The sequence below is a fragment of the Tympanuchus pallidicinctus genome, unplaced genomic scaffold (genome assembly GCF_026119805.1).
Source record: "Tympanuchus pallidicinctus isolate F22 unplaced genomic scaffold, pur_lepc_1.0 scaffold4, whole genome shotgun sequence".
Lineage (NCBI taxonomy): Eukaryota > Metazoa > Chordata > Aves > Galliformes > Phasianidae > Tympanuchus > Tympanuchus pallidicinctus.
This window is the reverse complement of record NW_026294758.1, coordinates 34,384,404-34,402,329: the sequence shown is the minus strand read 5'-3', so window position 1 is coordinate 34,402,329 and position 17,926 is coordinate 34,384,404. Positions and strand designations below refer to the sequence as shown.

Genomic DNA, 17,926 nt, shown 5'->3' with positions numbered 1-17,926 from the left:
TGAGTAGTATAAAATCCAAGAGAAAAATACAGACGAAAGGTAACCAAGCTAATTCAATATCTAGCAAAAAGAACACTATTTTTGTTTCAGTTCTGGGCAGAAGTTCAAATGAGATTGTTTTATTTGAATGAATGGGTTCTTTTCATATCTCTTTTTCAATGCACATATGCCTACCCACCAACATAAACCCATACATGTTTGTCATTTCCAAGGATATCTACAGGCTTGGAGCAGCTTTGTGTATTAGTTCTTGACACAGCCTTAGCACTGCAACCTGTGAATTCTCCAAGGTATTTTCTTTATGGGTAGCTGAACACACATTCTCCAACTGACTCATAGTTGTTGGCAGTTCTCTTACAGAAGATATGGTACCTCCCTTGTGCTTCCTCACTTGTGTGACGTAAGTATGCCTCCCTGCTTCAGGCACTGTTTTAACCTTTTACATTTATTTATTTCTGAGACTGTGGCTATATTCAGTCATCAGCATGGATGATGTTCCACTCTAAGGATCAGAAAAATACATAATGCCTTTTCTCTCCATAAATGAGTAGAAATGGTATTGCCTGTTTTTGTGTAGATTTCTAGGCTGCTCCCAAAGCCATAAATAAAAGTCAGAATTGCCTTTTTAAACAGGAGTGTCTCATAGAATCGCGATTAGAAGGAACCCCTGGAGATCAACTAGTCCAACCCCTTGATAAAGCAGGTTCCCTGCAGTAATTTGCACAAGAAAATATCCAGGCAAGTTCTGTATACTTTGAGGAGTCTCCACAGCCTCTCTGAGAAGCCTGTTTCAGTGCTCTGTCACCCTGACAGTAAAGAAGTTTTTTCTTATGTTCATGAAGAATGTCCTGCATTCCATTTTGTGTCCATTGCCACTTGTCCTGTCACTGGGCACATCCAGCAGTCTAGCCCTATCCTCTTGAAACCCACCCTATAAACACTGGTAAGGTTCCCCCTTCAGTCTTCTCGAGACTGAACAGTCCCAGCTTTCTCAACCATTCTTGATAAGGGAAATGCACCATCCTCCTCATCTTCTTTGTGGTCCTCCACTGGACTCTCCAGCAGTTCTCTGACTTTCTTGAACTGGGCAGCCCACAGTATGACACAGTACTCCAGATGTGGCCTCACCGTGGCAGAGCAGAGGAGGGCGATCACCTCCCTTGCCCTGCTGGCCATGCTCTTTCTAATGCACCTCAGGATACCACTGGCCTTCTTGGCCACAAGGGGACACTGCTGCCAACCTGTTGTCCACCAGGATGCTCAGGACCTTCTTTGCAGAGTTCCTTTCCAGCAAGTCTGCCCTTAACCTGTATTGGTGCATATGGTTATTCCCTTCCCTGGTAGCACTTGCTCTTGTTGAACCTCCTAAGATTCCTCTATGCCCAGTCCTCCAGTCTTTCCAGGTCTCACCTTCTTGTGTGTCAGCCACTCCTCCCAGCTTCGCATCATCAGCAAACTTGCTGAGGGTGTGTTCTATACCTTTATCCAACACACTGATGAAGATATTGAACAAGACTGCAGCCAGGAACACTGCTGTATACAGCCTCCTACTAGACTCTATGCTGCTGATCGCAATCCTCTGAGCTCTACCAGTAAGGCAGTTCTCTGTCCACCTTGCTTTCCACTCATATATTCCACACTTCCTAAGCTTACCTACAATGATGTTATGGAAGACAGCATCAAAGTCTTTGTTGGAGTCAAGGTACATAACATCCATTGCCCTGCCCTCATCTATCCAGCCACTTGTGGCATTGTAGAAGGCTGGCTGATTGGTTAAGCATGATTTCCTGTTGGCAAATCCATGTTGACTAATCCCAATAACTTTTCTTTTACTTTCTGGGAGATGACATCCAGAATAAGTTGTTCCATCACCATCCCAGGGACAGAGGTGAGGCTGACTGAGTTGTAGTTTCTCAGGTCTTGCTTTTTGTCCTTCCTGAAGACCACAGTGACATTGGCTTTCCTTCAGTCCTGAAGAACCTCTCTCATTCCCCATGTTCTTTCAGAGATGATTGAGAATGGCTTGGCAGTCACTTCTGCTAGCTCCCTCAACATTTGTGGGTGCATCCCATTGGAGACCATGTGCATCAAGTTTGCCTAGACAACCTGTGGCCAGATACTCCTCTACCAAGGGAAAGTCTTCCTTTCCCCAGACTCTTATTTCCTTAGGGACCATGTTAGCAGTAAAGACTGAAGCAAAAAAGGCATTCAGTAACTCTTTGTCCTCAGTGTCCTCCACTACCAAAACAGCTTTCTTATTCAGCAGTGGATGCATATTTTCCCTAGTCATCCTTTCTTGTTGATTCACCTAAAGAAGCCTTTCTTGTTGTCCTTGACTTCCCTCACCAGATGTAATTCTAAGTGGGTCTTAGCCTTCCTTATTGCATTCCTGCATGCTCTAACAATGTTCCTGTATTCTTTCCAAGTGGATAGACCCTTTTCTCACCTTCCCGAAACTTTCTACTTCTATTTGAGTTTTTCTATAAAATCCTTGCTAATCCATGCTGGTCTCCTGCCACCTTTGCCTAATTTCTTACTCTTAGTGCTGCACTGATCTTGAATTCAGAGGAATTAGTACTTGAATGCTGACCAACTGTCTTCGGCTCCCTTATCTTCTGATCTTCTAACACGTGGTATTTGTCGAAATGGGTCCTCAATGAAGTCAAAGTTGGCTCTCATGACGTCCAGGGCTGCAATCCTGCTTATTGCCTTGTTTCTTTCACACAAGATCCTGAACTCCACTGTCTCACTGTCACTGCATCCAAGGCTGCTCCCAACCGTCACATTCCCAACCTGTCCTCATAGTTTGTAAGATCTAGGCCCTCTTCTCATTGGCTTCTCCACCACCTACATCATTAAATTATCTTCCATTCCTGCAGCAAATATTAGAGTGATTGAAATCCTCCATGAGAACCAGTGTCTGTGACTGTGAAGCTACTTTCAGCAGTCTATAGAATGCCTCATCAACTTTCTTTTCCTGATGAGGTGGTCCGTAGTAAGCATCCGCAGTGATGTCACTCATACTAGTCTGCCCCTCTGTTCACACCCATAAAGCAACTCCACTGCCTCGACTTTCTGGCCTGTCTTTCCTAAAAAGGTACATAGACATTCATTATGGCATTGCAGTCACAAATCATTAGTTCTTCCTGTTTGTTTCCTGTGCTGTGTGTGTACAGGTACTTCAGAGAAGAAAAGTGAGCAGAGGATGCAGATTTCCCTAGAGGGATGCAAGAGGACCTCCTTAGCTTATACACCCTTAGGGTAGCTGGCCTTCTGACTTATTTCATGAGAGGCAGCTGAATAATATTTTTCACTGTTCTGGTTGTCCTGGCTTATTCTTTACTCAGATGCAATAGGTACAATTGCATTTTGGACCCTGCTCATTAATCATTGTGTTTAAAGCCTTCTGTGGTAGGTTGGCCAGCCTGCTGCCAAAAATTATCTTGCCTCTTCTAGACAGTGGAACCCATCCCTCACCAAGAGGTTGTAATCTTCATAAAAATTCTTACTGTCATAAAAACTAAAATCTTTGTATCAGCACCAGCCACATAGCCAGGAGTTAATATGCATTAGATATCACTTCTTGGCTATCCTCTTTTCTTCAGAATGTAAAATTGAAGAGAAGGTAGCTTGTGCATCTGTACTATTCTCTTGGGCTCCCAGGGCTTTATAGTCTTCCTTGATTCTTCCCATGTTTGGACATGCATTGTCATTCATGTCCACAAGAAAGGCCAACAGTGGATAGTAGACTGTTCTTTTGACAAGCTCTGGCAACATCTTGGCAATGTCCTGGGTCTTGGCACCTGGGAGAGACTCTCTTGAGACTCTCTGTCAGGCTGGCAGAGGGGAGCCTCATTGCTTTTTAACAGGGATTCATCCACTGCAAGCACTTGTTCTTTCTATGTATGGTATCCACTATGGACTGGCAGTACAGTTTCTTCTTGTGGATCTTGGTCATGAATGTCACAAGTGTCTATAGCTGTTAAAGCTTTTTATCTGTTATTGGTAATAAAGCTGGAGGGTGGGGATTGGAGGTGGAGACTGCTTTTGCAGGTCAACAGGGGCTGAGGTTCCTCCTTCTCAGTGTTGTCCACTACTGGAGTGTGATTATTAAATAACCTTAGTGCCTCTAATACTACTCATTTGCTCTTCTTTTTGTTCTCTGTCCTGTACTGTCCTTTTAAGACTATTCATGTAGCTGGTGACAGAAACCAGGAAAAACTGACACTACCTGTGTGGAAATGAGAAATCAGATCTAACAAAATAAGATCAGCTTTATATCTCTGAGATATTTTTTTTTTTTTTAAGGAGGAGATGGGAATCTTACCATTTTGTTTTGTTATGTTTGATTTTTGGAGCTTTCTAAAGAATTGTGGGGGGAAGAAGGGAAGAGAAGAGGGGTAGAGAGTTGCTGGAATAGTGTCCTTTATCCTGAAGTGAAATGGACAAAAATAGCAGTTCAGGAACTATTACTAGTCCCAGATTCTAGATGTGTTTTATTCTTAGTTTTAAAGGTTAATGCCACAGTTACTCAGCTTCCCAATATAGCTGAACACCCTGAACACACTCAGCTGAATTCTGAATGGAATAATGCAGACATTTAAGAAATTATTTTTACAAAGTTCTTCTGATGCTCATGACAAGTTACAGAACATTTCACTTACTCCTGACAGTTTGGCCAGATAGTGTGACTTTGGTCCCCCTGCTGCTGCCAGCCCCTCCTTTTCTTTTCTTCTCTGAATGTTAGCTGTTCCTGAGAAGTCAGAACTGAGATTTTTCCGTCAGATTCATTTTGTTTTTTAATCACATCAACCTCATGGAGTAACAGGAAGGATGGGTCCTAGCATCTGTAGTGCAGGGAGGCTTCTGCCACCAGAAGAGTTACTCCAACATCAGCCTTGTGAGGAAACCTCATACCATTAAAGTTGTCTCCAGTCTCATCATGGAGGCTGCACAACACTTTCAAGTCGAAGTTTTAACTTTGGTTCTGGACAGAAGAAATGGAAAACATTGAAAGCAGAGAAACACTCTTTCAAAATCAATGAGATACAAGAGCCTTTCATTTCACCTGGGAGCACCCAGAAAAATGAGCTGGTGAACACAATTGAAACCAATGATGCCCAAAGTCTTCCAAAAACATTTTGTGGTTTAGTTTCTGTATATTTGTGCAAGTTTCAAGATGTTATATTGCTGTGATTTTCATCAATAGGCAGCAGCAGGAATGCTCCTCACAGAAATACTTGTTTCAAATTTGATACCTGAACCTAAATTTCTTAATTTCCTTAAATTTATTTGAAAAGGACCTCAGTAATGAACCCCCTGCATTCTCTGCACTGTTATTTGTCCTTTTCCCATGACTAAAAACAGCCTGTCGTCAGCTGGCTCTGATAAGCTCTTTTGTAGAACGTCTCTCACACTGCGGCTACTCAAGAGTCAAATTGAAACAGGCAGCCAACTTTTGTGTTTGTGAGTATGCAGTAAAGATTTCTGATCAGTGTCATTCTCTTAGAGTATTCCTGTGAGCTTTCAGAGCCCTCAGTCATCTTGCAGGCCAGTAGATATTCTGTACTACATTTCTCTCTTTCTGTGCTTCTGAGTGCTAGCTTCCTGGCTAGGCAAGTAACATAACTCCTACTCTTGATGTCTGAATCTTGTGCTTTGCAGCTGCTCTTGCTCTGGAGTCTGCCTGCACACTTCAGGCAAACTCCTGCCATCAGAAAAATTCATGAAACCTGCTAGTGATACGGTAAATCCCAGGCAAATGGCACAGAGGCTCTGAGTGATACAGCTGTTAAGCACAAAGACATTACCTCTGGCACATGACAGCTTTGGGCTGCAAAGGTATTCTGGATAAATGTGACTGTGCACTTGCATTGTGCTTCTGTGATTCCTTAGGCAGACATTTCTGGCTCCTGCCAGAGGCAGGGAAAGAGTGGTTTATTTGGTTGCGTTGACGTGGCTATTCTGGCATTCTTGCATCTATCATACACAGGCAGGTTGGCAAGGAAAGAAACTTTCCTTCTCTCTGTTTCTTAGGTGTTCTGTTGCTCTTGTGAAGAAGAGTGTAAAATAAGTACACCTTGCTTTATTTTAGCAAAGCTGTGGCTTGGAATTGCTTATACTTGATTTAGTGTAAAATCTCCCTGTAATTCACCAGATGATTTAGCATGAGTGCAGAGGAAATGTTTTTCGTTTCAGTCCTTGAGAAAGCAGCCTATACATGCATGTTAAACATGATGCATGCCACAGTACATGTGGACGTGCAGAGGCTGAAAGTATCCATCCAGTAGCATATTTCAGGCCCAACGATGCAGAATGTGTATTGTGAGGAGCTGGTAGTCTGAAAAGTAGAGTAGGACTGTCTTATTCTACCTTCCTGTACCTTTTTTATCTAGCAGCAATCCAGAATGTGCTGGTGTTTTGTGGCAGCTCTGGGGTCTCACAGCCTTACTCTCTAGCACCAAAGGGAGAGGAATTTCAACCGTATTTGCAGTCATTTATGCAACTGGCTATGACCCATCTGTGTACTTTGAAAAATGCTCATGCCATAGTGCTTTCATTATTCATCACAATGACATTGCCTAGCATCTAAATACTTAGATACTGCAGTGGTGGTAAGTTTTGCAAATCTTGATTTGCTCCCAGAATCCAGGACAAAAATTCTGTCTTGTATAAATACAGACCATTCTATTTAACTATGCCAAGTGTATTTAACTATGCTAAATACAAGCTGTGCTTCTTCAAACAGGTGTTTTGACTGCACAAAGCATAAGTCTGAGCACTATTATCGCTGACCACAGCAAGAAAAATGAAGTTTATGTGTTCTATTGCATACCCCAGCTGGGCTTGAAACAGTACACACTTTGCCACTGAACTCCCCTATTTTTTGCAAGTTACATTTAATCTTGTTATTTGGCTTTTAACTACAAGGCAGAGAGCTTCAGGGAGTTTTCTTGGTTTCCAGCTGTCCTAACCTTCAAGTATACTTAAACTTTAACTAGATATTTCCAAGTCAGCTAGTTAGATATCCTGTGTTTTTCCAGTTCATTCAATTGCAGCTTAGTACTGTTAACCTTTCTTCTCTGCTACAGTCCTGGAAAGGTATTCAGGACAGTGAGCTATGTTATGGAAATATTTCATTTAATCAGTTCAGAATTTCAGTTTAACAACTTGATCACTGGTTTGTCTTCTTTTCAGGGGGAAAAAAAAAAGAAAAACCTCAGTTACAGTGGAGAGTTCAGAATTCAGTGTTTATTACAGCTACCTAGTCAAAGAGCTGTCTTGTTAATGTTCAAAACTGAAGTCCTGTCCTTGTTCGGTAGTGAAGTGGAAACGGGCTGCACAGAATGCATGTTTGAGATCTAAAGATGTTGGTATGCTGATGGCATCCTTCATTTAAAAAAAGGGTCAGTGAGCTTGACTTTTTTTTACACAATGACCCCTTTATACTAGTCCGCCAGTAATGGAGTGTAGATGGGAATCAAACTCATTTTTGTTGATGGGGGTGGGTATTTCTTTAGGAAGAGAAGTGCAGCTGGCAGAGTTCTTGTGGTTGGTTGTGTCAGCTTCTCTGAACATCTAGGAAAGTATCTTTATAGTGACATGGGAAACTAAATTCTCACAGAGAATAGGTGGAACTTAATCTTGGACTTTAGCTCCTCAATTAACCTTGGCACTGTAACACTGGGCACTGGATGAGGGAGGCACATTGAAGTGATTCTTAAATAGCTTTTTAAGCCAGGGATGAAATACCAATGTTTTGCTGGAACATTGCTTCTGCAGCAGAACTCACAAAGGAGATAACAGGAAGAAGCCTCAGCTAATAAGGTCTCTCCTGAACTTTCCTTGGACAGGATGCAGATCAGGGCAACTCTCCTGGGTGAACCTTATCTACGCAATGTTTATGGAGAAGTGGAACTGAAATTTTAGAGGGCACCCTTAGCTGCGGTATAGATAAACCTGTCAGCACTGCCAAAACATAAATGGTATAGCAAAGGATACTGTGCTGATGCCAGTGAGAAAACTCAATGTGTTTAATGGTAGTTATGAACACAGGCAGTAGACCAAATCCTTTTCATACAGACAGAGGTGTTCATGAACAACCATGCTCGTGTCCTTGTTCATATTCATGTTTATATGTGCCAGACATTCTTGGTTTGGTGTATAAGCTGTCAGCAGTCTGCAAATAATTACCTCCCCAAATGTGGCTGAAAGTAGTTTTCTGCTTCCTTATCAGAACTTTTTGGTGTTTCGATATTTTTTGTGCGCAGTATACTCATAGTTTAGTCACTTAAACAAAAAATAAAAATAAAAAAAATCCACATGCAAGTATGTCAATTTTTGAAATACTTCATGGCTTTATTGGCTATGATTCACATCTTAAAATACAGTTATACATCTGACACATTTCTGCTTTTTCACTTAATTAAAAAAGGCTGCTAATCATGAAAAACATGTTTAAAATGTTAAAGATGGAAACACACGCGAAGTGAGTTGAAATTAATTTTGCATGGGTTTGCGTGATTCCTGCAGCCAAATTAAACAGATTTGTTTTTCCTTTTCTATAAAATAATGTTTTGTAGTTCTCTGTGTAGATTTTAGTCTGTCTTCAGCAGAACTAAATGTCATTGGGGATTCCTTGTACTAACATCACCTTGACCATTAGTTTGTGAAAATGATTTCATTTTCTTCTTTATGAGAGTTACTGTAAGGAATTCAATAATCGTTTTGCAAGAAGTACAGTATGTGGAAGATTGGATTGGAAAATCAGGTCTAAACCACAGTTCATGCAAAACTAGCACAGAAAGTGAATGATATGTTAGTTAGGGCTAGTAGGAAGTTAGTTAGGGCTGCCAAAAGTCGGGATTACATTAATGTCCTCAGGATGATCATTGCCAGAGGACTAGTAAACCAACAATAATACCAGGTGAACCTGTGCTGCTCACAAGATTGGATGTGAACACTTCAAAGAAGAATGCAGTAGGTGGGCAGTGGATAGGCTTCCTTGGAGTATTTCAAGGAATATGGTGATGTTCAGTGTGTGCAACTAAAATTATGACTGAAGCAGAAAAATAAGACCTCTTCCACCCACAGTGTGAAAGTAATTGTATGCATAGAAGTACTTGATTAGCCTTCTTAAATCAGAACAGCAGACTGTGTTGTGATGACGGGTGCTGCATAGCTTGGCCAACAGTGAGAGCAAACTTGTTTGTTCTAGCCTGGTTTCTACATCCTATTGCTTTTTGAGCATGGAAACACCACTGGTGGAAACAGGAACTCCAGGTTGGTGCAGGATAAGCACTGTGAATGACTTTACAGGTAGGGTGCTTGTGGCATGAATGAAAGAGGATAATTTTGCTTCTGGTCTGCCAACTGCCAAATTCTTGCCAAATTTACTGCAATTATTTTAGTAAGACTATTGGTCAAACTGCAATTATTTTAGTAAGACTATTGGTTTCTAGTTTTGTTATAATGTAGGTTTTCCCACTTTCTTTCTTTTGTAGCCTGTCACTGTAATCCGCAGCTCATCTTTCGCTCCTACTTAATTAAATGTCCTTTTTATTCCCCGACTTGCTAGCTCTTTACTGATAATCCTTTAACTCTTTTTTGGAAGTTTTTTCACTAGCATAAAGAAATGTAAATTTCCATGGTGAGCACAACTGTTGTGTTTCAGAATGTAGAGCAGAAGGTATAATCTCCCTTTGACTGCAATTTTGCAATTCAAAATTTTTAATGGCCTATATATTTATAGTAAGATTATGGTTACCATTTTATTTTACAACACTAATATCAGTATTACTTACTGCAGTGGGTTTTGCTGTCCTGTTTGCATACACGTCACCTAACTTAACTTTAATACTGCTAGTAGTTATTCTCTAACGTTAGCAGTGCTACTGTTTTGTCCTTGAAAAAGAGGGTAATGGAAGTATCAGTTTCTGAAGCAGTGGTTTTTAAGGAAGATCTTTTTTCTGATCTTTAGAAAGTGGAAGTGCTGGTAATTAAATAGGCTGCTGAAATGGAAACTAGAAGACTCTTTAAAAATAACCCATTCCTTACATCTATGAGCTTACTGTCTTTGGCATCACTGAGCACTCTTCTGTGCATATACAGACTGTGCATATTGACTCTTCTGTGCATATATATGGACTTCTGCCAGTGTGTTGCCATGTGGCAGTGAAAAAACAAGTTGTTGCATTTGTTCCTTCATGCAGTGGATGGTAAATAAAAAAAGTCATTTCATTCTTGCACCTTGTTGGTGTACCTATGTCCGTTGACCAGCATCTTTACAAGAGTATGCCTACAGTCAGTGGTCATTTGGCTGCTTGATAGTTTTCTTCATGTTCTCTTGCACTGATCACATTTTTAAAAAAATCTCGGCTTGATGTTTATCCGGCCTCCTAACATGGTTGCTTTATTAAATAAAAGCTTTTTGAAATCAGAAGAGCAGTTCTGTAATCTTAATAACAAAAGCTATTACTTCTCTGAAGAATAACTAATAATTAATAATAATATTTGGAGAGTGATTTGCAGTAGGATTGTTAGATGAGCCAAGATGGAAAGAGCAAGCTTTCTCTGTGTTGTAGCAAATAGCACAGTAACTAGATATATCCATTTGAAAGCTGTTTGAAATAACTTGTAGGAATGGAAACTTTACAAGAAAAATGAAAAAAATCATTGAGGAGGAAAACTCAGTCAGAATGAAGATGTAGTGAAATGTAAGATAAATTTGGAGAAAATTATCGTACACCTTCCAACATCTCATCTAATTGTTGGCTTTCTTCTTCCAGTTTTTCTCTTCTAAATAGCTTTAGTGCTTAAACAACATAAAGAGGCAGTTTCTTGGTATTTTCCTGCCATGTAAATTACCACTTTTCATCATCCCTTTCTGTGAAGAAGAAAAAACACATTTCTTTTTAGAGATAGATGGTTATTCTTCACAGGCAGTGTGCTTAAATGCCTTTCAACCCTAGGAAAGATCCAGGGAGTGAAAAATCCTGTTCTGCGTCAGTGGGTACTATGAAAGCCTAAGTGGAGGCATGGACAATCAATGGCATTTTCTGCTTGCTTACAGTAATAAACATAATGTATATAAACACAGACCTATATGTGTGCATATGAAAATATATATAACATGTTATATATCTCGCATAGTCTAGAATTTAGAAAACGGGACATCTTTTCAGTTGTTGCCTAAATGTAGATCATGTTGTCTAAAATTAATCTGAAGTTTCTTTTAATGAATAGTTTGTAAATGCTGTTTTTGAGGAACCATGAAGAAAGATCCACTTGGACATGGAAAAATTGGAATTGGGAGCATGCAGTGGGAGTTCATTAATGATTCAGGATGGTTGGTTTCAGTTTTCCCTCCGTCCTTTCACAAGGCAAAATCCAATCAATACTTTCCTTTCAAGGTCACAACTGCTACTCAGTCTCTGTCCTTCTTATAACCCTTTCCCAACCATATGAGTGTTCTGGAGGATTTAATTACTAGTTTAATCGAGGTTGTCATCAATAACTCTTAGCATCATCAGACTCGGACATAAAGCTATGTTATTACAGGAGAAGGTTCAGCTTCTATCCGAGTACAGGGGAGCTGTGCTGATGAATAGCTTCAGATCACCCTGTTTGGCAGTCATGAAAGGAGCTTTTTCCCTCCCATCCCATCCCCAGTAATTCTATGTTGTGTTATGGCCGGGAAAGTACGTTCAGCTGTGAAGGAATGGTATTCAGTTTCAGATATTTGATTCTGCAGGGTTTGTAAAATTGAGTTGAATTTGAGAAAATAGTTCCTCTTTGTGTGAAGGACATTTTCATTGTATGGGTTATGATCTGTCGTATTGTATTTTGGAAGCTTGTTTTCTGGAAAAGCACAAAAAAAGGTGGATTTTTTTAAAAAAGTATAGTTCATTATTTTAAAAATTCCTTTTATTATAAAAGGAATAGTTCATTATTTTGGAAATGTTTTCAGTGTAGATTAAATAAACTTTTTGTATTCTCAATAACTAACTTCACTTCCTATAGTGATATTCTAAATCCTAAGAAAAGTCCGAGATTCAGTATTTTAATTGCAGGAAAGGCCACAATGATCCTCTGATGAGGATGGAAACTTCTATCATGGTAAAATAGCATGTCACCCACATAATCCTAAGCAGTCACCCACAAATACAGAAGAATATTTTAATTATACTTTTGTTTGGAATCTCATTAGAGTATTCCCTCAGCCAAGCACTTGCTTTCTGAATAAAATACAGATCTGATACTTTTTAAAGAGGTGAGAAGTCCTGTCACTATATGCTTGAATTTTCACATATACATCAAATTCCTAAATATTATTTATTTACTTTTAAAAATATAAATTTTGTAGTTTCAAAGTGATATTTAAGATCTGTTCACTTAATTAGAATGAGCTGAACATACCACTAATAGTCTAAAAAGATTAAAAAAGTCCAGTGTAATTTTTATGTTGGCTGAAAAATAGCAAATAAAATTTGTGGCATTATCTCTTCATTCTCCTGGTTTTTAGGAAAATTTGAAAACAGGTTAAAGGTCTACAGTCAAGAGAGAGTTATAATAATATTTTCATAATCAGCCTCCTGAAGGTCAGATGTATTGTAGAACACAAAGAACACAATTAATGATGCTTGTTGAACACAATTGATCCAGATTTACAGAGGATTGTAGTCCCTAACCCGTCAAAGAATGCCTGCAGTTCCCTTTACCCTTTTTACTGATGTAGTATTGTAGTATTTAATGTGGTTCAAATCAGTTTTATATATACTCTATTGATTTCATAACACGCTGGTAGTAGAAAATGTACTTATATTACTTTTTTTTTTTTTTTTTTTTGTGAAGGACCAGTACTTTAAAATTAAAATAATTTCCAAGGAGAAAGCTGTTTGGAGACTTGTGAAGTATGTTGAAAGATATTTGTGTAGATAGATAGATAGATAGATAGATATAGATAGATATAGATATATAAAAATGTATAACAACCCAAATTTTCAAGCAAAATGCAGATTGTTAAAATTGCCATGTGGCTGGTGATTGCTTTTATTTGTTTTTTGTTTTTATACATTTGTCCCTACATTGAATTCATAACATTTCTAAATCTACTGGCCATAGATCATTGCCTTTGCACATGGAAGTCATAGTTTCATGTTTCAAAGAGCGCTTAGAACCAATATCTAAAAACTTGGTTTAATTTGGGAGTTTTTGTTTGTATTCATTGTGATGATTCTTGCTGAGCTACCACAGATTGGAAGAGGAGCAGAACGTTACATCGCCTCCTGCATTACAGGAGCAGTGAAAGAATGCTAGGCCTTTGTCACAACAGATGGCAGCTGGGAGAAACTTCAGGCAGTGCAAGTTGGTTAGAGGTTAATTTCAGTACTGGGAGTGAAGAGCAATGCCAGGTACCTAACAAGCTGTTTTCCTAGTAGGTCTTCTAAGGATTCATTAATATAGTAAATTACTGACATGGCTATTAATGAACTGAATTTTGGTCTATATATGATCCTCAACAAAAGCAAACATCCTAGCAGAAAACTATAAACAAAAATGTGCTCCATGAGGTATGACTAAGGATTGGCCCTTGATTTCAGAAGGAGCTACCAATACATTAAGTTAGAAGGATGACCATTAGGTCTAGGGATTCCTTTCCTCTACTCTGCTCTTGTGAGACCCCACCCAGAGTACAGCATTCAGTTCTGTGAATATTTTAAAGCCATGCAGTTTTCTATAGTTCTGAAATAGATGTACAAGTTGTGTTTAGTAGAATCAAGTAAATAAAATATGTAAGTTAATAGTGGCAGCTCTTCCTCATGGTGTAGATCATTAATTGAAAAATGTGAATGGAGAAGAATCTGGAAAAGTCACAGTGGACTTTCTCTCCTGCAGAGCAGGATGGAAAATAATGCAATTGGTGAAGAAAAGTAAATATCAATAGAGTAGAATTGGCAGTTGCAAACTGAGCCCTGAAAATTGCATTAATGGTAATGCATTCCATTCCAGTTCATGGTGAAGTAAAAGGAGTTGGTCTGGTAGATCAAATATGGCTTTCATTGCAAGACTGCGACATTGAAGGTGAGATGATAAAGCTATTCAGACTCCTAACTTATAAAGAATGAAGACTATATTATTTCTACATATACCTGCTGAATTTACAGAATTTTTTCTTAGAACAGGTGTAATTATAAAATACCGTGGTTGCTTAGAGGATTTTTTTTTTCCAGGATACATATGTCCTATATGTATATATTCAATTCATACAATTTTAATGTAAAAATGTTAATAAGTGAAAATTTTGAATAATTACTGTTATATGTGTATATATACATATCAATTTGGGAAGTTCTATTTCTTTAATTGTCATGACTTTCAACAGGCCTTGAAAAAGATTTTATTCCATTGAAATATTTTGGACTAAATGGACTATACCAGAGCATGAGAATATAACTTGCTGTCTTGTTTCATTCATTAGAGGTATATTGTGAAGCAGGACTTGGTAAGAATTAATTTGGTGTAAGCAAACCCAGCAGTATATCTGTGGAAAAGTCCCAAGTAATCATGTTTAGACTAGTGTCTTTAGATGAGTAGAGTTTTTTTGTTTTTTTTGTTTGTTTTTGAGTTTGCTAATATTTTCAATTATCATCTTCTTTTCCATTCCAGACAAGAATAAAATTACAAGAGCTTTCAAGTACCTGTTAATATATTTTTCAGAGAGAATGTAGAAAAATTATTTTCTATTCCATCTCTATTGATTCATGGCACTAAGTCTAAATAATTAGAACAGGCCAAATATCAGGCTTTTGTGTCCTACATTAACAAAATTGTTACAATTATTTTGAGAATTATTTAAGCAGTTACAGTACTAGCATGCATTTCATATTAACTGACTCATCCTCTCCACCTCATTGTATGTCAGATAATCAGAAATAATTCAGTTCTGTATTATCTGTTAAGTAATCTTGCTGGGGAGAAAATACAGTGTGTGGTTTGCATGTACTGTATCATTTCACCACGTCTGGAGCACTGCATATCAGCGTTGGAGGGCATCATAGAGAAAGGGAGTAAGCATATTTTCTTTGGCCCTGAGGGAAAGCCATAAGTCATGCCCATATATTTAAAAATCTTTTCTCCCTCATCCCTCAAACAAAATGGCCTCATCCATGCTCTGTATCGTGAATAATTCTTGACCAGTGCTGTCCTTGGAACCATACTGGAACATTGTGTGGGAGAGTGTTATTTGTCTTATGTCAAAAGGATGCTCTAATTAAATATAGATGAAATAATTGTAGCTAAAAAATAAGATATACTCTTGCCGAAGCATGGGCTTTGGCCTTTCTTTTTTCACTGACACAGATGTAGCCCGAGCCTCTTTGTTTTTCAAGTCTTTAGCATGATTACTCTGTCTTAGTGGAGTCAACTGAGTTCTACCCTGCAAAATTTGTAACAGAGATATCTTTGGGAGCACATTTCTTTGGTTGGATAGCAGGACAGGATATTGATCCAGATGTATGAGGGAAAGGCTCTTAACAGAGACTGGAAAGTTAGGTTTATTGTGCATCTGAAGAAGCAGACAAATAGGATCAAGAGACGATCTGGAGTGTATACGGCATACTGTGTGTCAGATGTGGATAGGAAAACCAGTACCTGTTGTAGGAACAGAGCTTCAAAAAAGAGAACAGTCTTATTCACTGACTTGATAATAGCCTCTCCTAGCAGTTAAGGCAATAAGCCACTAAATAGTATCCATTATATACTCACGTCTAATTTATATCATGTTCATTCAGTTTATAATTACATTTAGTAATTATATCATTTAGTAAAAGTGTTTACTTTTGCCAGTACAAAAGTGGCTGAGTCTTCAGATGGGGACATACAATTAGCCTATTAAATGTAGTACATATTTAGTTCTGTCAAAAAGGTGCAATATAAGGTATTATTCTTATATACAAAGAGTGGGAATGTACCTTTTTCCTCAAGACAAACCTGCAGTACCATTCTCCTCCTCTGTTCCTTGCTGCATCCTGTAAAAAGCGCTTCTTTGAAGGGAAGGTCCATTTTGTGCTCACATAAAGTGGAGAACAGAAGAAAGCAAATCAAGGATAAATGTAAAGTGCATATTGTTTTTGGCTCAAAGAGCTTCAGGAGATTCAGACTGCTTTATTTAGTTCTGAGTTGAGCAGTTATTCTTCATCCTCTGTATTTCGGTAGAATCACAGAGACATTCATAGATAGACAGTGTCTTCAGTGTCATTCTGACTTAGCAAAGCATCTGGACAGACAGAAAAGTTCCTATAGCCTTAGGAAAGGGGCAAGACCTTGGTTTACATACTTCTGCCTACCTGAGAAATGTGTGCCAAATATTGGGGTGACCTTCCTTGGCTACAAATTCAGATCATGATGTTCGTGAGTAATCATTCTGTGTGTATTTTTTCTCTACCCTCAAATCACAAGTGATGCTTGGAGGATCACAGTGTGCATAAGGTTCAGTAAAAGGGAATTGTAAATTTGTCTGTTCTTTAACCTGTGACATTAGAATTTGTGAGGGTATCTGGGGACCTGTATCTTAATCTAACAGGAGAGGAATACTTGAATCAAAGCTGTATCAGTGATGCAGTGATCTCTTGTCATACGGCCTGAAGGTCTACAAAAATGAAGGAGGAAAAGATGCACAGAAATATTGTAGTAGTGCTTATGTAGCAAAACTGTGACTGGGATAGCTGAAATTTGCTTCTTAGTTGTTTTCTCTCAGCCCATTATCCTCATCATTGGCCATGCTACTTCTCAACAGCATTTATTCGACACGGATCAGGTTTTATAAAGAAAATTATTAGTTGCCATGTGGAGGTAGTTGAATGGCGGTGACTGTAAGGGCAGATCATTGAAATTAATGGAGTAAAAGAATGAGAACTGTTTTACTTGATATGGTCAGTGATCAGCGTATGCATCTTCTAAGAATAATTCAGACTTCATGGTCTTAAGATAAAATGTCATAGGAAGGAAGCCGGAGCTGAAAAATTGTTCATGAACAACTATGAGACCTATAATAATCAAAGGTATTGGAATTATTTATTGTAAGGCAAAAGTAAGCAAACTAATGCAACTGAATATGTATAATATAGTTCAATAACTCTAACTATAATAGAATGAGCAATATTTTTTCCTTTATTTCCATATATATAGCATGACTTGCCAATTTGAGTCAAAAGGAGAGGTATTGACAATGTGGACTATCTGTTTATTCTTGGAATTATGCAAACTAATATGTTGGTAGAGTTGGCTTCAGTATTCAAGTAGAGTTAGGCAGAAAGGTTTCTGAGTTGAAAGTGATTCTGTTTTTCAAAGGGGTGAGACGTAATTGTTCTGTGTCCTTCATGCGCTCTGATCCTCCTGTTAGTGCCTGTAAACTGACACTTGTCAAAAGTGCATCTGTGTGGCAGCATTTCTGCATTTTATGTGCATACCAATGAGCGTATTAAACAGAAATGCTACAGATGTCATAAGGTAAACAGCCTTTTTTCTTAACAGCTTTGACTTTTCAAGTACTTGCGGAAAGCTTTAAGAAAGGAGTCCTTGATGTATTGATTGATCTCTCAGGCATACATGCAAATGAAGTATAAAACAATCTGCAGACATCTATATTTTAAAATGTATGTGCAGATAGTTAATTGTTACGCCCTTTCCTGCAAAGTGGGTTTCTATTAACATGCATTTTCTGTGGTTTTATGGAAAGCTTCTGTTTCTGCAGTTTTTGAGTTTGAACAGTTGCTTATTTATACTCTTTCTTTTTACTTTGATCTGCACCTGAATTAGAAGCTGAATAAAATAAATGCACTGAGTAGCTCTAAGCACTGGTGTTTGAGCCTCAGGTTTTAATATCCTTGACTGTCACTAATCAATAGCAAGCAAAGCAACTACAGCA

The 17,926-nt window shown here is 38.4% G+C and overlaps 1 protein-coding gene across 6 annotated transcripts in view; it reads left to right on the top strand.

The window, feature by feature from the left end:
• NTRK2 (neurotrophic receptor tyrosine kinase 2) overlaps positions 1-17,926 on the top strand; it is a 206,149-nt gene that overhangs the window by 65,634 nt on the left and 122,589 nt on the right. For 3 of the 6 annotated variants that reach the window (XM_052701544.1, XM_052701546.1, XM_052701547.1), the window contains exon 12: positions 14,011-14,082. The exons of the other annotated variants lie outside the window; for them this stretch is intronic. In XM_052701544.1, coding sequence (XP_052557504.1) covers positions 14,011-14,082 — 72 coding nt within the window. The remainder of the gene's footprint in view (positions 1-14,010; positions 14,083-17,926) is intronic. 6 annotated transcript variants of the gene reach the window in all.